General features: G+C 32.5%; 1 protein-coding gene across 1 annotated transcript in view; it reads right to left on the reverse strand.

Moving 5' to 3' along the window:
* The window catches only part of MICAL-like (protein), a 286,832-nt gene that overhangs the window by 46,076 nt on the left and 216,688 nt on the right, over window positions 1–24,068 (reverse strand). The window contains exon 5 of the mRNA XM_072523085.1: window positions 11,105–11,196. Coding sequence (XP_072379186.1) covers window positions 11,105–11,196 — 92 coding nt within the window. The remainder of the gene's footprint in view (window positions 1–11,104; window positions 11,197–24,068) is intronic.

Here is a 24,068-nt window from a genome sequence, read left to right on the forward strand (position 1 = left end):
CTAAAGTCAGTTGAGAGACTACGTCTCAGGACAAAAAACCATCGTTGGGAGCTAATGTTGCCATGAAGTCTACTTAAGTTTGAATACCTTCACCCCAAAATCATGTCTCTTGTTTTTGATGCACTGCCTAAGTTACAGTTTCATCAATAGTTCTTTCTCCGGCACTACCACTCTCTCAACATTTGATACGAGTTTCTCCAAAAGAGATGATAATTTATACAGTTGAAGTTTTTTGTCATGCTTTTCATTGTCAGACCTTTAGTTTCACCCAAGATACTTTACTTTGTTTTCGTATAATGGATTTTTTGACCAATACGAACACAACTTTGGTAAGAATGACCAAAGATGTCTCTTTTCTTCGGTATTTCTATCCACCCACTTATAAATTCTAGCTTTTGGACCGTAACCACCTTTATTCAACTTCTGATGTGCATATGGATTGGTTCCTTGCACAATCCACTCAATAATTGTTGACAATAATCAAGTAGTTTTCTATCATAAATCTCAAAAAAACCCAGCCTTGATACCCGAGTTTTGAACACTGAATGTAAAATTTTTCAACTTCTGGTCATCCAATTATTCCACATCAAGGGTTTGTTACAATCAATTGCAATGACATCGTCCTCTAAGGAACTCCCATCATCCGGCAGTCGATATTGGGAAATAATAATTTCAATGGTGTCATCTACTGCTCTTGCGTTTTGTGATGTAGAAGGTACATTTTCTAAATTAATGTAAAAAAATGTAAACTAAGATTCCCTGTCCAAAGTGGTCTTTGTGACAATTTTGATACCAATTTTGTAGCGCTCCAACTGAGAATCGAATTTAATCGAATAAAATCAAATTCGATCAAATCGTTTGTTTTTTTCAACAGGTTCGTAATGAACTACATGCAACTCCCTCCGTAAATTAAATTTCCTGACAAAAACTGTTCACTCCCGCTACAAGAACAAAGCACACAATTGGGAGCTTTGGCGCGTAGTATTCGCCTATCGCCGTTAGTTATAGCAATATGATTGGAAGAGCGCATCCCTCTTGATAGAAGACGACCAAGTTTCTTAGCGGCAAATTCCAAAGTTGTCACACTCTTGTATTCGCACGAGACACCGACATCCACATTAGTAGTTCACTGGGCGAGACAACAATGGTAATAAAGTTATTTATAATATATGGAAAGACTAAAACAGCGCCGCCACGTATTTGGACCATTTTTGTCTCTTTGATGGGTGCAAAGTAAGTGTGTCTATTAATAAGCCTTCCTGCCACGTGGATTTCTCCAGCGGTCCACGTTTTTGTTTTTGGGTGTGGCACTAAACAGTTCTTGCCATTTGGACTTATCCAGGGGCCTACGTTTTCATTTTTGGGTGTAGCTTCAAATATTTACATCGTTCTACCTTCCAAGCGGTGAAGTGTTTCTTTTTAATATAGACAACAAATAATATGGACAAATGCTCAATTTTTTTTTCTTGTCATTATGGCGCATTTTAAAATAAAGTTCTTTTTGACTACGTAAGGCGTAGTAAATGTAAAAACTAATTTTACTTGTAAATAATATAAATATGTTTAAATGTAAACTGTTGAAAACTAATGTATCTCCACCTAATTTAGAAATTTAATAAGCATATTTTAATTAAAGGTTTATATTAGATATTATATTATTATTTAGCTAAGGTACTAAAGATATATGTTCGTTACTTTTTGTTGATAATAAATATCTTAAATCACCACTTTCAAATAGCTATAATAGTAATTGTTTATTACATGGAGACATTCGCCAGAATGTTTATTATAAGATAAACTAACTTATTAATATTTTTGTTACTTAAAAAGAATATAGTAAATTTCCTTTTCTGTGTAATAGTATATATACTGTTTTGTATTATTAATTAGGTTTCCCAATAGATCCTTTAAAAATTCGGGTAGTGCCCAATACTTATTTCTTACCTAAAACTTCCGTTGTTTGAAATTATATTAATTTCATATGTTGTTTTCTCATCAATATCTTTTCTAAAGAACCCCCCCCCCCCCCCACATCTTTTCCGTACTGAACAACCGGGGATACGTTCTTTAGTTGTACGCACCTACAGGGTGATCTTGTCTTCCTCCACTTTTAGTATCCCTTAAGTGCCCTCAATTTATAAGTATATAAACAGCCTCTATAAAGCTACAAAGGTTTACTAACTAGGTAACTACCCGTTCAAAATATACTAATAACATCATCTACTACTTTTGTTTTGACAAATTTGTTTGAGCTACTAATATTTACTCATAGCTTCTAATCACAATGTAGCATTATCTAAAATTTCTTTAAAGGTATTTACAAAAGAAACCAAACCCACACTGTTTATTCAATCAAAGGTAGATACCATCTATATTGTTTAAAAGGAGTTATTAAAATAGTGATACAGAACAAGCAGTTAAGGTGCAAATATACTAAGTTACAGAATCCCACCACCAAAGTATTAAAGAGTTAGATAGATGAAATATGTTATGATATGTTGATGATTAAAATATTAGTTTCTGTTTAGTTTAAAAACAATATTCAAATTTTAATTCAATGATTATAACTTAACTAAATATAGTGTATACTAAAATCGTATGAAATATAAAATTGTTTGAAATTCCTAAATAATTAATTAATCCTTAAAACATCTTCACAGATTAACTATAACTATATTTGACTAATATTTAGCTTTCGATGTCTACTAATTTGTAAAAAATAACGATGGTAAATAAAGCTTTTGGGCTCAATAGATGGCCAAACGACTTTTTTATGGTATGATGAGATTTTCTTTTGAGACAGGTCGTGATATTCACGTTCTTAAACTATAGTCCATTCAATAAAAGTATTTACAAAGGATCAGAATTTTTATATTTGATTTAACATATTTGAGAAGTAAAACTACAAATGTCAGTTATTCTTCCGCATTGTTTGATCTTTAATTTTAAAAATATTTTTAATTTTACAATTCTATATGTCTTCCCTTTTCTGCAACAGAGATAGAACTCTTTCGAAGATGCTGTCGAGTAACAAGAATGGGCAAAGTAAGAAATGAAAAAAATAAATGAGAGAACAGCGCTAAAAAATTAATGGGAAAACGAAATAGAGAAAGAAAAGTTAAAAAGGGAGTATAAGAGGGACGCAGAATGGAACGTTTAACAGATTTCAACAACCATATTGTCTTTTAGGATATTACTCAAGGAATTATTTTGAAACACATATCCTGCAAAACAAATATACCTAATAGGTACTTATAAAGATTAAACATAACATTTGCTTTCAAAATATTTTCTTGTGGCGCGTTAGTTATTTTTAAATTATATAGTTGAAATAAACCGTAATTGTAAAATAAATTCCTTGAAGTTTCAGTTATAAAGTCAGAATTAATTTTTTCCAAAGCCAAATAAAATGCTGCCGATTTGGAGGCCGAAGAGTCAAATAAAGAAGAACCTCTGTAGATTCTCATGTCTCATCTCCCTCTTTAGACGCTCTGATAATAACAAGCAATTCGACTTCTGTCCTAGGTTTTCACCCAAAGAGACCGGAAGTAGAACCGGAAGTCCATATTTGAATTCTTCGTGTAACTTTGCGTCAATTGATATACGGTTTCACTAATTTTGTGTTATTTTTTGCCAAACTTCCGGTCATTACTTTTTAACCGAAAATAAACCAGAAATATATATTTGTTCTCGTCTTGCTGCTTGCAATATTTCGGCGACTTTAAAACAGCGCTTTCGGCTATATGCTCTCATTCGACATCTCATTTGTCATTCTATCTGTTCCAATAACGGAGGAGTTGTGTTCACAGACAGACAAACAAACGGGCAGACAGACATGGATAATTTAAGTGTAATATTATAAACGTCACATGTTTGTAATTTTTCTTTGAATAATTATTTTATTTTAACTTCTTTCGATTTTATTCATTTATTAACTTTTAATTCTCTCAAACTTTTTACTATTTACTAAATATTCCGTCATAATCAAAATTTTAATTCTAATTCCTTTATTCAGACCCCATTATGTTCTATGCCGTGAAACATAAAATTTCTATGCCCCACTGCAGTGGACAAAGTATATCTGTTAAGGGTCCCTTGTCCAGGGTCACGGATGAAGTCCAGAACGGCATCCAAGGCGTTGAAGGATATCTATTTTCGGTACGGCGAAGATGGCGGAGTTGGCAACCCCTAATTTTAGGGATAATATAAGATCACAAACCTAGAAGCGTCTGACCTGGAGCGGGCGGCTTCAAACAGCGTCGGTACTCACAATGAGCGGCTGAATTAAAAACTCACCAACCCGCCTTGCCAGCGTGGTGTTTTAAGGCAAATGCCTCCCAACAAAATGTCACATTTTAAAACAAAAACGGATGTACCCAGGTGAGTATAGCGAGATAAGGAGGAGGGGGGGGGGGGGACAAAAAAACTGAAAAAGCGACAGACGAACAAACCCTTTATTTTATTTTATTATTATCTAAAGAAAAAGTCACCAAAATGGAAATCGAGATGTCAAAAATAAAATGGGATAGGAGTCAGTGATTTGACAGTATAGGTAGTGAAACTGAATCAATCGGGGGAGTCGGTTTCTTTATACACAAAAGACTTGCAGATAACATAGTAATTGCAGGAAACATATCCACAAGAGTAGTCTATTTAATCGTAAAGTTAAACCCAAGGTATAAAATAAAGATTATTCAAGTATATGCTCCAACAACGGACCATCCAGATGAGCTGATTGAAGAATTCTACGATGATATCTCAAAGGCACTGAAAGAAACACCAACACACTACACGATTATACGCGGCGACTTTAACGCAAAGATCGGTCTAAAGCAGGATGAACAGGAAACAGCACTAGGTAAATTTGGATCCAAAGGCAGAAATGAGCGTGGAAAAACACTACTAGAATTTCTATTACAACAAAATCTATACGAGATGAATAGTTTCTTAGGCAATAAAGGCAATATCAATAAAATCCTACAAAAAAATGAATGCATAAATAATTTAAATACCCTAAACGAAAATATCGTAGAAGCTATTCGAGAGCAAAGGAAACGAAAGCATTGACGAAGAAAAACTACGAAAAATAAATAAAGAAGTATCAAAAGCTATAAGGAAATATTTAAGAAAATTTAAGAATTAAATTGTCCACCGAACTATAGAAGAGAATAAAAGTCTGAAAGTACTGAGAATATGGCTAAACAACAAAGAATGAGTCCCCATATCAAATAGAGAAGAATTACTACACATAGTTGAAGAACTATACAAACAACCATACTTCTATCAAGAACTATACAAAAGTCAAAGAGAAGACCAAATGAACTTGGAAGCCGCCGCATCAAGCAAAATCATCAACCAGGGTTCAGACTTCATACCAGAAATCACACTAAGCGAAATACAAGACGCAATAAAAAAGATGAAAAACAACCAAGCCCCAGGAGAAGATGGAGTCGTAATAGAAGCTACAAAGTGGGCGGACATGCCTTTCTCAACCAAATAAAAATTTTGTTTAACCTTTGTCTAATAGATTGTTGCATACCGGAAACATGGAACAATGCAGTAAAAATTTTACTACACAAGAAAGGAGACAAGGCGGACCTAGAAAACTATAGACCAATCAGCTTATTGAACCACATCTATAAAATGTTTACCCGAATAAATACTAACAAGACTAGAAAAAAAGTTGGATTTCTACCAGCCCCGAGAACAAGCTGGCTTCCGCTCAAAATTCGGAACAAACGATCACCTACAAACAGTAAAAACCTTAATACCTTACCCTTATGCCTCAAAAGGAAAAGCTTTGACCAATGTATGTTACCTGTATTCACGTATGAAGTGAAAACATTAACACTCGCAAAAAAGTAGTGAATAAAATTCGTGTGACTCAGGCTAGGAAGCGCCAGATGTAGGGTGTTTCTCTGAAGATCGAATCCCAAACGAAGAAATACGTCGTAGAACAAAAACAACAGACGCTATCAAAAATGAAATTTTTCGAAACGCGAAGAGCGCGTTGCTAAAATAGAATTGAATAGGACACGTCGCCAGATTATCAGAAAACCGATGGACAAAACGTATTATCGAGTGGAGACCAAGACAAGAAGTACTACGGAGCAGAGGACGTCCAACAACCAGATGGACTGACGATCTGAAGCGTGTTAGCGGTAACTGGATGCAAGCCGCACAAGACAGAGACAGATGGAAAGAGCTACTCAGACTTGTTTATTTTGATTATTGTTTATATGACCTTTCAGTCATATAAACAATCAAGGTTTAATAAGGAAAGCCCAAAATAGGGAAGACTTTGCAGAGGTCATCGCCAACCTTCGCTAAGAAGACAGCACCTAAAGAAGAAAAGATGACGTTTCAAATTCTAGCTCAGCAATCGTTTTCAAAATATAAATAAAAAAATACAAAATTAGCGCGATATTAAATGCACTTTTATAAGAACCTTCGACCACATTAAATGACAGAATAACCCTGTGGAAAAATTGGTAATACAGCTAAATAAAATGGAAAATGTAGACCAAATAATGTACCAATAAGGAAAAACTTAAACAAATTAAAGCAATTGCTGTGGATGTCTTCTTTATTCCAAAAAAAAGGAAATAGAGGAACGTAAGTTTTAGTAGTGAAATGAAACTAAAAAAATAATAAATAAGTATATATACATAAAACAAAATCTCTGAAGCCCGCTTTAAACCTGACAGGACCAAAAATATGTTTATTTTAAAGATTAGTTAAATACAGGTAAAAACAATTTATAAATAATTACCTACCACTTTTACATGTGAAAATTATGTCCCACTTACACTCTCGAGATTTCTATCAGCTAAGATTATTAGACACTTTGTTTGACTTACGTTCTAGTATAAACAACATGCAATAATGTCGTTGCGAAAACCTGTAGGCCAGTGTTACATGCAAAATGGGTCTGCGGAACCGTGTGAGAGAACTTAACAAGCAGTAATGGTTAATAATGTTATTAAATAAGAAGGAAATGGGTATAAGAATCATTGCAGATAGTTTAAGACATTATAATTACATTCGCGTTCATCTTTAAATACAATTTCGGTTAAAAACACATTAAACGTCACAGGAAAAAGTTTTATTTTTGTTTCTTAACACTCTTGGCACCCTTTTGAGAGTTATCGGAATACACTTAGTCCATGATACATAATATATAATTTAACGTTATTTTTGGCCAGTGTTTCTTATCATGTGACCGTAGCACACTAGTTTGGATATACAGCATGCTCGTCGTATTAAATTCATATCTATTGTTTTAACTGCATGTAATTTGCCAGCTTTAAGGTCCATATGTCACGATAGTCTGCAACATGGATTTGTATATGGTCATCTTTATTTTTATATTTATTTCTTGTGACTATAGAAATCTTTTAGTGTTAGGAATTGTATCGGTATCCTATTGCAGTTATTAATTTATGTTAAAAGACAAATGAAGCTCTTCTTGGTCATTTCCAATTTAAAAAATTGTGTTTTTCTTAAATTTATATTCATTCGATGTTATTATTGGTAATTTGCGAAGAAGAGGTTTATCAGGCATTTGTTTCCCATCCATATACACGTAATGCTTTAATTTTCAACGCATTGTTGCTGCATCTCTTGGTTTTTGTATATTCTGAATAGCTTCTATGTTTGTTTTACAGAAGCTGTCGTTCTTAAGTATTTTAAAAAGTTATTTTTACAAAAAACGATGTTGGAAGATAGATAGAAAATACTTTACTATTCAGGAAACTATCGTCCCAAAAAATTCAATAGAGTCAAAGTAATAATAAACGATAAATTGGGTCACGCAGTTTCAAATTTTATACCTCTCTCGAACAGACCAATGCTGTTGTAAATAAGTTATCCATTTAATGTTAATATATATTCATAAACATAATTAACGCAGCAACAGAATCACTTGGAGAGAAGAAAGTATCGAACACTAACATATCAAAAAAGAAAACACAATGGTTTAGAGAGGAAGTGAAGACAAAATGTGAAGAAAAGAAGAAAGCCTTTTTACAATACAGAACATAACAAACACAACAGGCATATAACCACTATAAACGAATCAGAAATGAAACGAATACTTTAGTTAGACAAATAAAAAGGGAACACTGGCAGAGCTTTTCAAAACAGATGGAAAACTTCTACTGGAAGACTTCTACGGAACACAAAAAGAAATATGGAGAATGATCAGAGGACAAAGAAAAGAGATAAACGAACTAATAAAAACGAAACACATTCAGAAGGAAACACGGGTAGACTACTTTCGAACCCTATGTGCTAAAGATGATGATAATGAACCACCAACAAAAGAGGTGATGACAAACGAAGAAATAAATATTGAGGAGGAAGAGTTAAAGAAAGCATTAAGGAAAGTAAAAAATAGAAAATCACCAAGAGAGGACATAATATCGAACGAACTCCTACAGTACGGAGGACCAGATCTGACGAAACAACTATTAAAACTAATCCAAAAAATAATAGAATAAAACAGAATTCCTTAAGAATGGAGATCAAGCATCCTAATACCTCTCTTCAAAAGGGGAGACAAACCGGACCCGGAAAATTACAGAGGAACTAATTTATTAAACACAACACTAAAATTAACAACCAAAGTGATAACAAATAAACTGAATGAAATTATAACACTGGCAGAAGATCATGCATCGACGCTATATTTGTAATGAGGCAAGTGCAAGAGAAATCATTAGAATGCAATATATAAGCCGAATGACAACAAATAGAGTAGTAAAGATGGAACGACAACTTACTGGAGGCACATTGAAAAACAGACAGACTCATGTCTACATAAAAAGAATAAGAATAAGAATAAGAAGAAGAAGAAGAAGAAGAAGAAGAAGAACAACAACAACAACAACAACTAAAAACTAACAAGAGCCCTGGACCTGACGAAGTTTACCATGATATATTCAAACTGATAGAAAATGATAATCTTGATGTGTTAGTAATTTTGTTTAAACCATTTACGATACTGGGTAAATACTAGAAGAATGGATAGAATTAATTTTTATTTCCTTGCCAAAACAAGCTAACTCTAGACGATGTGCAGATTTCAGATTAGTAAGTCTTATGAGCCAAGTACTTAAAATTGTACTAAAAATAGTTCACATTCACAACAGATTTAAACAAATGTGAAGAACAAGTGAGATAGGACCAATTTGGATTCAAAGTCGGAATGAGAACACAAAAGTCTTTGTTTTCTCTACAAATACTGGTGCAGAAGTGTTACGTACTTCCATACTTCGTGGTGTTACAACCATCAAGCATCCAGAAATATTAGTATAAGTAAAGTAGTAAGGCAGGGTTGTGTATTGTCCCTAATGATCTTTAACCTTTACGCGGAACTTGCTATTCAAGAAAGCATTGGAAAATCTTTCTACAGGAATAAAAATTAATGAAAAACAAATTTCTAATATACGATATGCATATGACACTGTCCTACTAACTGATACAGACACCAACTTGCAAAAATCTTAGATAAACTTAATAATGCTTGTCGAGAGTTTGGAATGAAGATTAACGAGAAAAAATAGAGATAGTGGTAATACAAAGAGGCAGAATGTCTCTTTACCTATAATGATAAATGGAAAGATATTAGAACAAGTAAACCATTACAAATACCTTGGCTGCTGAATTAACTTGACGCAAAACAAGAATCGGCCAAGCTAGAGATAGAGAAGCTCAAGCTTCTTCAAGATGCGCGGTCTATTTTGCGATACACATATCAACATCAAACTAAGATTAAGACTTGTAAAATATTTTGTTTGGTCTGTTGTTCTCTTTGGAGTCAAAATGTGGATTCAACATATAAAGATGTTGAATCTTATCTTATGTTGATGAGATCTGAATAAGTAAAAGGTATTTTACTGCACGAAAAACAAATGAATAAGTTCCAAGTAGACTAAATGTAGACAAACAACTATTGAGAACGATCAAAATTTGCCACGCAATGAAAAGTACTACAGTCCTCAATTTATTGATCATTAAGGGTAAAATAGAGGGGAAACGAGATAATGGAGGAAAAAAATTGTCCCGGTTGCGTAATATTAAAACCTGGACAGGACTAGACTTTGAAGACCTTATACGTACAGCTGAAGACAGAAAAATGTTTGCCACCATATCCGCTAATCTCCAATGATGGAGACGAAACATAAAGAAGAAACATAACAAATATGTTATTTGTAGAGGACCTTCGCTCATTTTTTTTACCTCTTATTTTCTTTTTATCACTCTATTTTCATAGGTTTCAAATCTTTTTTTATTACTTGACTGTACAATGTATCCAGACAATTGACTATACATATTTCTTTCTGTTTTCTCCATTCCTTTTTGTTTCGTTTTTCTGATATGTGTGCTAGTGTGCTGCTTCTACAATACGTTCAGTGCTCACCAACTCATAATCTTCATTCAAATAATTTCTAGCAAATTATTATCTCCTAATTGCTATTTTGAATAATTATACATTTTTCAAAATCTATTTTTTATAAAATAATAAAAATATATTTGTCAATCTTGAAAGTTATACTAAAAAACAAAATTTCTCCATAAGTTTTTGGCGATAAGTTAATCAATGTTAATGATTTATTTACTATTTAAAATTGCTATATGATATGAAATAGTCAAAAGCACAAAAAGCTGATCAGTTAAAAAACAAAACTTGGGATAATGATACAAAATGGACATTAAACATCACAACACATTGCACAAAAATACACGACAAATCTAAATCTTGTATCGTAAATGATTTTTTTTGTATATATATTTAAAATTTATAAAGTGTGTTAATTGTATGAAAATTTCTAGTGATTGACTTTATATCATAATTTAAAAAACCTTAGAAGCAACCATAAAATTTCTTGTGTAATTGGTATCTTTAATTTAGAATAAAAATAGCCACAAGGATTTTGAAATTATTTAATCCATTTGGATACTTTTATTATAAATTAAAGATACCAGTTACACACGAAGTTTTATACTTCCCTGTAAGTTTTTTTAGGGTTTTTGTTCCAATTCAGTACGATACACGATTTTTTAAAATGACCAAAATCATTGACAAACAGCAAAGACTTACCTTGGTAGGAGGACTGGTGGAAGCGGGTGACACGATTCCATGATCAGATGGTGCTTGGGGTCTTTTTGGAGCAATTCTAGCTGCTGAAGCACCTGAAATCAACAGAGAACTTTAGTTGGTTAGGTTATGTGGAAATAACTATTTTATCGTCTGCGCTTCAATTAAAGTAACACACTATATTTTATAAAATACTTCAAAATTAAAATCGCTGTATCATTCATTTGACCTCTTATGTTTTATCAAATATTAATTAAGAGATTGTTCTTTATATTAATATAAATAAATATACGTGGATTTTAAAAAATAAAATTTGTTTATTGTACTAATCACTGCAAGTATAATTTTATACATAGGTATTTATAGAAAAAGATTATTTTTATTGGTTAATATTATCTGGGGCCTCCGTTAGCAGTATATAAAGCTTCACATCTGCGAAGAATCATTATCAAGTTTTCCACAAAATCTTTTAATAAATCATTGACCAATTACTCTAATGTACCTATTGATTTTTGTTGTCTAATACGTCTTCCTAAATAGTTCTAAACATGCTCTATAGGATTTAGATCAGGGTAACGTACAGGCCAATAGGCCACTAAATCAACGTGAAATACTGCGATATCGTATAATTTTCCGAGTAACCACCGAATTGCATGAAATTTTGGATATAGGTTCTATTTCCTCTGCTGTCTATTTGGACATCCCTGACCGCCTTTTCCAAAGCTATGTTGAAAAGGAGACACGCCAGCGCATCTCCCTGTCGCAGCCCAACATGTGTTTCAAATGCCTGTGATTGTTCGCCCTGTATTTGGACTTTGCAAACAACTTTACGCATTGTAGCCTTAACCAATCAAATCATCAATTTTAATAAATCATCCCAAATTTTGGCATATGCAGATGATGTTGATCTAGTTGCCCGCACAACACGCAAGCTAGAAGAAATGTATACCACCTTGTCACACGCCTCAAAAAATATGGGCCTGCAAGTAAATGAAAATAAAACTAAGATAATGGCATCAACACCCAACAATAGAGGTAGAAACATCGGCCACCAACTCACGGTTGATAATTCTACCTTTGAAGTGGTGGACAAATTCACATACTTAGGCTCCCTGATCACCAAGGAGAACGTCATGACGGAAGAAATCAAGCGAAGAATAATCCTAGCAAACAAATGCTATTTTGGACTGAGTAGATATATGAGAAGCAGAAACTTAAGCCAAAAAACAAAAATAACCATATACAAAACCCTTATACAACCAGTGTTGACATATGGGTCAGAGGCATGGACCATTTCCAAGGCAGATGAAAATCTCCTGCTTATATTTGAACGAAGGATCCTGAGAAGAATATTTGGTGGCATCTGTGAAAATGGTGTTTGGAGAAGGAGGTACAACTACGAGATATATCACAGATATAAACATATATTTGGTGGTAAAGACGTAGTATCCTTTATAAAAATAGGAAGACTAAGATGGGCAGGACATCTGGCAAGATCACAGCAGAACAACCCTCCTAGAAGAATCCTTATGTCACAACCTGTGGGAAGTAGAAAAAGGGGTAGACCAAAACTCAGATGGAGGGATGGTGTAGATGAGGATGGTAGACAAATAGGCGCGGCAAACTGGCAACAGTTGGCAATGGATAGAACTGACTGGCGTAATAGACTTGGGAAGGTCGAGGCTCTTTTATAGGGCTGTAGCACCAATGATGATGATGATGAGGTTCTATTTACCCTCCACTTCACTTTTGGAGTTGGTTTCTTTTTATTTTTAAGGGGTGAAAACTAGCCATATTAGAAAAAAATCATTTCAAGCAATTTTAAATTCACAAGGAAACTAAATTCCTGTAGTTGGCTGTATACCATGTATCACAAAAAATTTATTTAAAAATTCCTTTATAAAATGTATAATAATAAAAAACCCTATCGGGCTACATCACCAAACGTTTTCGGAACAAATATTCCATCATCAGTGCTATCCTAAAAAGTATAACCACTTTAATTAAATCAAACGTGAAAGTTAAAATTTTGACCAAGGTAATTACAAAAAGTGTGGTTAATACTTACTGGATGTACATGTATAGAGCCACTAAATACATGGGTAAAAACCCTTTAAATGTTATACGATTAACTTTGATTTACATTTTTGACAATTAAAATTTAGGATATTTAAGTTACAATAGGAATTGACTACATGGCAACGTAATACTCCACTGAGGTTGCTAGCCCTTAGACGAAGTGTCTGTAAGGACTGCAACTGATAGCAACTAATTAAAATTCTGAAATCGGAAATCTGAACAAAATAGTCAATGTAACCGGAGGTATGTGTCTAAAAGTGACAGTAGCCAGCATGGCTACTGTAAAATTAAATATGTTAAAATTGGATTGATAATAACAGTAGCAACCATCAATATGTTATAATTTAAAGTATGATTTATCTGAAATTTTGTTGGAAATTTGTAAAATGGGTAATATTGTAGGTGGACTAAATGGATGATAAATGTTGTGAATATAGGTAGGCAACCAACTCCACAGACATCTGAATTTATTGGTGGAGAACGAAAGATTTTTATAAAAGGCCCTATATGTTTTTTCAACATTTAGTACCTGAAATATGGAAAGCAAATACATATGATGTGTAGGAAGTTGGGTTTTTTTAATTTTCTTATTACAGGTTAAAATTTTAATTGATTTGTTTCAGTATGTTATTGATATGGAATGTGAACAACTCATGGAGTCTTACGTTGCCAATTCCTATTGTAACTTAAACATCCTCAATTTTAATTTTCAAAAATGTAAATCAAAGTTAATGATATAACATTTAAAGTGTTTTTACCCATGTATTTAGTGGCTCCAAACATGTACAGCCAAATATGACTGATGATGGAATAGTTGGATGGAATAGAATGCCATAATTTTTTTAATTAAAATGTTATTGAATGTATTTTATTTCATTTAAAAAAACAACCCCTACTAGTTTGTAAGGGTGGGTGAAAGTATGTCTGTGCCTTAATATCAATCACATCATGTGTATCTTACGATGCTCCAGTATACGCGTTCTGATATCTCGTATAAATATGTGATTAGTTTTTAACTCATAACTCGGTTAGCTTTTAAGCTATGAATTATGTTAACTATTTGTAGATTTTTTAATTTATTTTTGAAAGGCTTGTAGTTGAAAGGGCTTGAAGAGTCACTAATAACGAGTGTATGCAAACTTTGAACAGCTATATCTTAACCAACTTTTGTCTTACGGAAAAACAAAAAATAAAATCAAAACCAAAACCAAAATTATTAGAAAAGCAGAACCAATATTTTTTTATTCTTAAGATTTTTCGTATCACTAATACTTTTAAGTTATTTAAAAAAAACATTTTTTTCGAAATTTCAAAAGAAATTTTTAACTTTTCTTAACAATAAAAACAAATTTTCTTAACAATAAGATGTTTGAACCAGTCAAACTTCAGATCATATAAACATACATAAAGTAAATTGTAAAGCGGTTACGATTAATTTCATTTGGGGTGATACTTAAAGGGTGATTTCACGATGTTTTTACCAAAAAAAGGGACCAACTTTATCTTGAGCGTAACTGCTTAGTTTTGATGCTAGAAACTAAAGAAAACAAAAATAAAGCTTTTTTAAACACTTTAAAAAAGTTTTGATGAGTTTTTCCCGAAAAGAGATTAATTTTTTTGGTCATGCAGACCAAGGGAGTACCTATAGAGACATGGCAACAGCATTTTAAGGAGCTATATGATGCTGAAGAAACGCTGAATATAAACGAATACGAAGCAGATATAAGTGCTACAATCAATGACGAAGATGTAGAAGCAAATATCAAGAAGCTAAAAAACAGAAAATCACCTGGAATAGATGGTATACCCAATGAACTCTTATAATATGGAGGCCCTGAACTTGCAAGTAAACTGTTACAACTATTTAACAAAATCTTAAACGACACAGAAACACCAGAGGAATGGAATAAGAGCATCATAATCCCCATAAAAAAGGACAAAAAACTTGCCCACAAAAGTACAAAGGAATAACCCTTTTAAATACAACGATGAAACTTTTCACGAGTATTCTTAAGGACAAATTGGAAAGGCAAATCACTAATGCTGAAGAACAACAAGGTTTTACAAGAGGGCGGTCTATAACAGATGCAGTATTCATAATAAAACAAATAAAAGAAAAAGCTATAGAGTTCGACATGTAAGCGTATATTTGCTTCATTGATCTGACGAAGGCGTTTGACAGGGTTCGCCTGGGAGACATTCTAAATATATTAATAGAAAGTAAAACACCGACAAACATAACAAAGATAGTCCATAACCTAAATAACAACAATGTAACCAATGTTAGAGCAGGAGAACAATTCACTAAAAATATTCCAACACCGGGAGGAATTAGACAAGGCGACAGTTTAAGCCCCTTCTTGTTTAATCTACTCATGGGCAAAATTATAAACAAAGTAACATCTCTCAATCTCGGATACAGAATGGGCAACAAAAGAATTGGTATGATGTGTTAAGCAGATGATGCAGCAATTATTGCCGAATCAGAAGATGATCTTCAGAGACAGCTCTTTCAGTTCTTTCAAATAAGCCGCCAACTAAATATGACCATTTCTACCAACAACTAAATGTATGACAATAGCAAAATATCCGCTCAGATGTAAGTTAATGGTTGAGAACAACCCCATAGAACAGGTGATGCAATCCAGATATTCCAGATGCAATCCGGATGTGGTACAAGACCTCCCGGAAGACCACCTAGAAGATGGAGGAATAGTTGGCAATCTACCTCCCAGGAAATTAACCAGAGGCAGCTTTAGAATTAAACAGATCGAAAGATCTCCAAGAAGTAGAAGAAGAAGAAGACGAAGAAGAAGAAGCAGAAGAAGAAGAAGAAGAAGAAGAAGAAGAAGAAGAAGAAGAATTTGTATCTAACGCTGAAATTATTTAAACGGTAGAAAGAAATATGCTGTTTTAGGATTACTGCTCTAGTATTTTTATTTCCAATTGTCCATTCTCAGTATGTGAACTTTCATGTACCTGACGTCAAACCTTTAACAGATCTGTCATCTTTATGTCGACTGCCATGAATAAATTTTTCGCCAAATAAACAAAAACATTTGTATTGTAAAATTGTTTAATTTGTTTTTGTAAAGTCTTACATTATTATGTATATACATATACATACATTTCATAGTTTTGTTGAGGTTAAAATTCACTGTTTTCGTTAAAGAAAACTCATTCTTTGTGATAGTGCTTCAGAGAGTCAAATGAGATTTGACTTTGAACGATCTTGTTTAGAAACTTTATTACAATACTGATACATAACTTCAAGGCCTGCTGTGATAATATTTTTCTTCGATGATAAACAACTAAAGAAAATTTAGCGACAAAATGGAAAAAATAAACATATTATTTTAATTTACACAGATAAGATGGGTAGTTTTCAAAAGTTCACAGTTCGAGATGGATGCATATGCCTTCAGATAGAGCAAAATGTAAGGGTGAAAGGGAGGCCTTTGACACAAATAGGTTTTCTCAAAGCTAACAGATTGATAGAACATTAAATTATTTCCCACCAATTAAAAAGCTTTTGATTTAAGGCTGTTTTATCGGTGCACCAAAACCTAGGGACAGTGTTTTCTCTGTTATTTACTGACAAAATGTCTCGAAATTTGGACACGTTATTCGAAATTATGTTGCCTTTAAACTGATGGTTTTACTTTTTTTATTTTTTTGAAACTTCTGTTCAAAAATTGGAATATACTGTTTAACGTTCTATTATAACCAAACTTTTTACGCCCATCACTCGAAAGAGTTTTTTTTTCTGTAATCGTTGATTTTTGTTTCACCTTTCTGTGTCCAGTAATAGTCGAGAAAAGCGTGTTCCAATTTTAAAGAAAATTGCTAAAAAATACTGAAATCTAATAGTGAAACGTGTTACTCATCATTGAGCTTAGTTTCATCGTTATCGCCTTCGTGACGTCAGATCTCATGAACGTACGGTCAGTTAGTTCGTGTTAAAACTAATTTGAATGGAGAATAATGTATTTGTTGTCATTAAACTACCTGTCGGCCGGCGGCACTGAGTAAAGATGGTCTCGCGTAAGCAGTGTAGAAAAGTAAGTGATACGCCCATTTCAAATCGCAGTGTACTTGAACTGCTAAAACAGCCTTAACACCACACCTAACTGTAGGCTCTGTAGGCCCGATATTGGTAGTCAACAAAGTAGTGTCTTCCGCATAATATAAACGGTTTTTTTAAGAGGTATAGAAATGTAAGTTGGCGACACTTTTTTAACTGGAAGCCATTTTGACAGCTGTAAAGCGATTTATGTTTAGTTTGGTTTGACATTTCAGCAACTTGTGCAAATTTATTTTGAAAAGCATAGTTCTGTTCGAAATATGTATCGCGCACTAGTCCATTAGATTGTCAACATAATGGTCCATCAGAGCAATTAATGCTATGGAACGTTTTCGCACCACATTTACACTAAATGATAAGACGCATCCACGGAGACGTCGTACAGTGCGTACAGAAGTTGTTGCTGCTGTATAGTGTAGCATACAGGATGATCCGAATCAGTCTATCCGCCATCGTGCACAGCAGTTGGATATGTGCCCATCCACTTTATCGAACATTTGGTAGAAATATCTTGGTTTGAGTGCTTACAAAATTTAACTCATGCAATAATTGAAGCTACACAATCGCCTAGAAAGGCATAGATTCTATGAATGGGCCCAAAACGAGGTTGCCGTGGATCCTGATTTTCATAAGCGAATTTTGTTTAACGATAAAGCTCACTTTTGGTTAAATGACTATGTCAACAAACAAAACTACCGTATTTTGAGTGAAGATAAGCCTCAAGTGTATGTTGAGATACCATTACATCCAGAAAAACTGACGGTTTGGTGTGCTTTGTGGGCTGATAGAATCATTGGTTAGTACTTCTTCAAAAACGATGCTGGTCAGAACGTTACAGTCAATGATGACCGCTATAGAGCCATGATTACTAACTTTTTTATTCTTCATTTGAACAGCCATGATGTTCAGGAGCTGTGGTTTCAACAAGACGGTGCAACATGTCACACAGCTCGTACTACAACTGATTTATTGAAAGAAACGTTTGGTAACCTCATAGTTTCACGTTTCGGACCCGTGAATTGGCCTCCAAGATCGTGCGATTTAACACCGCCAGACTATTTTCTGTAGGTATATGTGAAGTGTCGCTATTTTACGCCAATAATCGTGAAACGATTGACTACTTGGAGAATAACATTCGCCGCATTATGGCCAATATACGGCCACAAATGCTGTAAAAAGTCATCGAAAATTGGACCTCCAGATTAGACTATGCCAGAGCCAGCCGTGGCGGTCATATGCCAGAAATCAAATTTAAATTACAATGCCAAAAGATTATCTTTTGAAAAAAGTCAATTTCATGTCAATTTATAAAAATTATCTTTGATTTACTCCAAATCAAAGTTCTATATCGCTAAAAAACATCCATTATAAATTCTTAATTGTCACTCTGACAAGCGATAAACTAACAAACACAACTATGTCAAAAGTTTTACACAATTTCACTAAAAATAAATTCGGAGTAGGCATTCAATAGTAACATAAAATTAACGGGATAATATAAATTTCTTGGTATTATTCCCAATAAACAACACACAGAAAAGGAACTTAATAGATAAACACTAGGCGCGGCGTTCGTAAGACCTACCAAAACAGCTCCATATTATTTTGTCCCAAACATAGAATTATATAGCCATTATCATACTAACCTGATTTTTATTTTTACCACTAATGTGCACTATCAACCCACACATAAAAGGACATTACAGAAAACAACGGTCAACTAATGAATAAAACTAAGTCACGAGATAAAGTGCTGCCTGTATGCAGAATTAGTCAGTTTGTGTGAACAACCGGATATAACATAGATAATGAACGGTCGTGTTCATTGTTGATCCACATTTTTATTTACTTTTGTTCAATCAACTCATAGTTCGTAATACCTACCGGATATAGTTTATTGTCTATAAATTTTGATGTCCTTCCAACTTAGAAAAGTTAAAACAAATTGGCTAACGACCAAAAAAAATATTTAGTTCATGATATATAACACAAATGATTTTTAAATTACTTAATTAGTGTAGCGTTGCTTTCAATAAAAAATTATACACACGCATTTTTCTAGAATATTGTATGATAACCGTAGTTTCAAAGCAGCTATGTTTTCTAATAAGGTACAATTTCCTTTTTATAAAAATTACCTAATTTAAATTTAGTAAGCTTCAAACGCACGACTTTGTTATGATAAAAAACTTCTAAATGAAAACCAGTTATATAGAATTGAAATAATTGGGGGTTGATTGCAGTCCCAGCTACAGTATATTCTTTTTCTTTAGTCTGGTTATGCAAAAATGGCTTTTTCTCGCAGATATCTGAAGCTTTTAAGACATAGGTGGAGGTTACTAGATAACGAATAGATGAAAAAGTATTCGTATTTTACCTTGCGTTTTTTTTAACAATACTTTATGGTCACAATTTGATTTTTTGTCTATAAGTTTTTTCCCTTATATTTTACATAAACAATATTTATACCATTTTTTTATATCAAGAATATCTTTATTTTCCCGTTTGTGAATTAAAATTGATAAATAACTTACGGAGATATTTGCAAAAAAGCAGTTTTTTTGCACTAATTTATAAATTTTATTAATTTTTTTATTATCCAAAACAAAATGTTATTAATACATTTGAACATCGAGAAATTTCCCACCAATCGGTCAAATAGTTTAAAAGTTATTTAATTTATTTATCTCTGAGGCTAAATATTTAAACTATTGAACTTGCTCTGTTAATGATGCTAGACACATTAAGCAAATTTCATAGGATTCTTTAATACTTAAACTATCTCAGAAGTTAAATGCATAATGCGTTTTCATCGAAATTATTTGCAAAATAAACGTTTAAAAAAGAGGTATGTTTTTTACTTATAAACAATTGTAATATCTTGTATATTTTTCAAGCTACAGACTTGTACGTACAACCATTGGATAGCTGGTAAAAAAACTCACATTAAAAAAATAACCTTCTATGACCAATAGGAACGAAGTTAGGGACTATTTTTAAAAAAATCATATCTCCATTTTTTATAAACATGAAGAAGTAAAATTTGCACAAATTTTGAATGAAAATCTAAACTTTATATTGAAACTTATAGCTATAAAATTCATCCAACTTTTCGAAACTTACAGCTCTTTGAAACGAAGGTACTTTCGAAAGATCGAGATAGGAAAGTGGAGGGGATACCTGTTTCAGCTCCGTTTTTTTTTTCGAGATCGGAACTTCAAATTGAAACACGTAGGAAAAAGTTAGATTATCTCGGCTTCCATTGCAGCTAGAAACCTCTTTTTTTTAATCTGGGGTAACTCGTCGAAATATGAATAACTACATAGTTTTCACTGGACGGGAAATATGGGAAACCTCGGAAAAATTGAGTCGATTTGAAATTCACCGTAAAAAATTACTTTTTTTTATTTCTGGTCATAAAATCAAAAATTCAAAAATTCGCATAGTGTAATCGAATTAGAAAGATTACAGTAACTTAATCCATGTATAACAGATTTAAACAAGTATAGTTGAAGTATAAAAATAGCCGTAAATGCTAAATGAAACTTAGAAAAAGGCCGCCTGACAATTATTTGAAGATTTAAAACATAAATAATGACACCGAAAAATGACGCACGAGTCTATTTAAAAGTTAAATTGAAAACCAATGTAGTTAAAACACAAGACATTTAGTAGTAAAATTATTAAATAATCATTAAAAAACAATGAATAATTACGTGTATGATGGCACTAAAAGTGAACACTGGCAAAATTTGATGATTTAAGACATGTCGGTGATATTAATTGCCAGTCACCATTAGAGCGTTTTAACAGGTTGAGAGTTAGTAGTCGGAGAACATCGGCGCAGAACAGAAACAAACTCAACAGGTGGGGAAAAATGACAGATATCGCGAAAAGAGGATTGTTATGATTGTTTATTTTGAGTTCAAACTTAGTTTATTGAGCCAATAAAAAAGAATTATATCTTATTTGTTATCAAAAGTAAAATAATCCTTATATTACCTGTGTTCGATGGATTCAAAAGATTTTCTAGTTGTCTTTTATCGGGAAGAGAAGAAAGGATAAGAATAAAAATATATTATATTACAAAGATTTACGTTTCTTTATTTTATATGAACGAATAAAACAATTATTAAATTCTGTCGTTATCTTATCAATCAGCATACAAGAAAATAAATCAAATTATTATGATAATAAGATTATAAAGCTACATACATTTATATTACGTGAAAAACCAATTTTACTTAAAATTTTCTTTACTTGAAAAAAGAAACCACAAAACTTTAAACTTTTGATTAGCCTAAAAAACCCTCAGTTCTTAAATTTGAATGCTAATGACCATGATGTCGAAACGATCCTTCACAGATATAAAATTCAATTGTACAAACACTTACAGTTTATTTTTTTCTTGAGTTGTATGTTGGAACATACCCAGAAAAGTCCAGTCTCCTCAAAGATGTGATCTCCCCTATTTGGCACCTCGGCTCCTTCTTTACGTCTCTGCAAACCTCCTGCAGACTACACAAAAAACACCTGATTCACTTCTCCAAATTCCGCTACTTATTTATGACACCAGGACCTCCTTTTGTCAACTTGATGCCGTAAGAATACTTTCACATATACTTTATAAAATGCCCACGGTAGATACAAGGACCTCTTTTAATCTACTTGTTATCTCCTTCTTCAAACTATTCACTTCTTTTCGTTACGCCGGTATCCAAACTCACGAACCACACCCTATCTTGAGACAGACGACTGTTTCCTTTCGATGACCAAAATATGACTAACTTCTCCTCTCTCATGATCGACTCACCAAATTCCCATTTAAAAACGACCGTCCAATCAAAAAGCTTAAATTGTGTTTACCATGATTTTGGAAAAGCCTAATTTCGGTTTCAGAGAAAACTAAATAGCTTACTTTAAAATTGGTTTTTTTTTAATACATCATTTATACATATTTCAAAAGATTAGAATATGGTCATTTAATCCTCGACTCTACAAACAATGAAGAGATTAACCTTCAGGTAAAATGTCTTCGAATTCTAAACAAAGGATTTTTGATAATTTTGTTTGAAACGGAAAAAGTCGTTTGCCAAACAAATTTCTACTCTTATCTACACTAAATCTTATCTTAAATTACTATATACAATTTGTTTATATTGATATCTTGAAATTTTATTTCGATGGATTTTTTTATTTATTTTTCTTTGGTTGGGAAAGAAGAAACATAACAATATATATATATATATATATATATATATATATATATATATATATATATATATATGTATATATATATATATATATATATATATATATATATATATATATATATATATATATATATATATATATATATATATATATCTAGAGAATTAGCGAAACTGTCTGTTTGCTGATGAGTCAAAATTTTAACTTTTCTATTGAGATGGACGGTCATGCAACATCTAACATATAACAGAGTAACATCGAGATGGTAATAATTTTAGTGTGATCGACAATGACTGCACAAAAAAAACGATAACTTGGTTATACTTGTATTATTTTTGTGGCATTTTCTCGACAAATCTGAGATAAATCCTTTAGTGCTCATTTGGAACTGTTTAGTTTCTTAGTACAATAAATAAATTATTGTTTCGTAAAATTTTTCTTTGATATTAGAATATAAAGATTTATCCCTTAATTAACAATAGATAACACATTGGAGGTCCTTCAAATTATACAGTGATTTTAATTTTAAAAGTGGTACAAAATATATGTATAGTGTGCCGGTTCAATTGACGCCTTGTATAATATGTAGGAGGAATTTTGAAGAAAAGAAAAGCTATTGATAGACTCTCTACGTAAGATTCTACACTATTTCGAGAGATTGTCACGGTAGTTTGGGAGCGAAAAATTTGATAAGCAGCGGTTAAAGCCGTAAAATCATAAATTTACCACATTTTAGTCCGATACGAGGTGAAGAAAAGACAGAGAATCCTTTAAGTACTATATTTATATCAATTTTTATATTTTTAATATAAAAATTGCATTGATTTGTGGTCACAAAATAATTTCTATAGTTCAACTTTCATAACCGCAAACCTTTTTTGCAATAGTTGGGTTTCTCTACAATCGATTGGCACTTGCAAAATAAAATGCTAGTTCAATAGAAGTCTGTGATTAAAATCGCGCAAGATGTAATCAGCTTTATGCTTGCTGAAAAATGATTTAATAACATAATTTAAGGCTTGGTTAAAGATATATCATCAAACATGATTAGAAAGCGAAGATAAACGATTTAACACTTTTCAAGTCAAGATGCAGTAACGTGTATTTGGGATAGCGATAGATCTTCAAATGAAAACGTTTAACATCTCTTCTCGTCTACACTGATGTAAATCGTATAAACTGTACTTATTGAAGTTTAGTTTTAATGTTATTATACTATTAAATATATATCACTGAAAAAATGTACAGTGAAATCTGAGTAACCTGGACATTGTCTAACACGGAATATCCTGTCGATGCCGGACATTGTGGTTATTTCCTGCATATTGAAATTTAGAAGATATAAATCATTTTAGACAAGTTTTATTTATTAGAATTTGATGTATGAATATTTTTTGTATTTTCAAGTTTTTTGATTACACTTACATATTCGACAATTTCACATACAAGTAGGTACAGTTGGTTCTCCTATGAATATCATACGAACATTTGCTTCTTTATTTCTAGAAAATTATTGTTCATCTGCTCTTAATACTCTGTTTTTTACATATGCATCGGTCCAAATTATTCTCTCCCATATTTTTAAGATGTGGC

This window comes from Diabrotica undecimpunctata, chromosome 2 (assembly GCF_040954645.1).
Source record: "Diabrotica undecimpunctata isolate CICGRU chromosome 2, icDiaUnde3, whole genome shotgun sequence".
Lineage (NCBI taxonomy): Eukaryota > Metazoa > Arthropoda > Insecta > Coleoptera > Chrysomelidae > Diabrotica > Diabrotica undecimpunctata.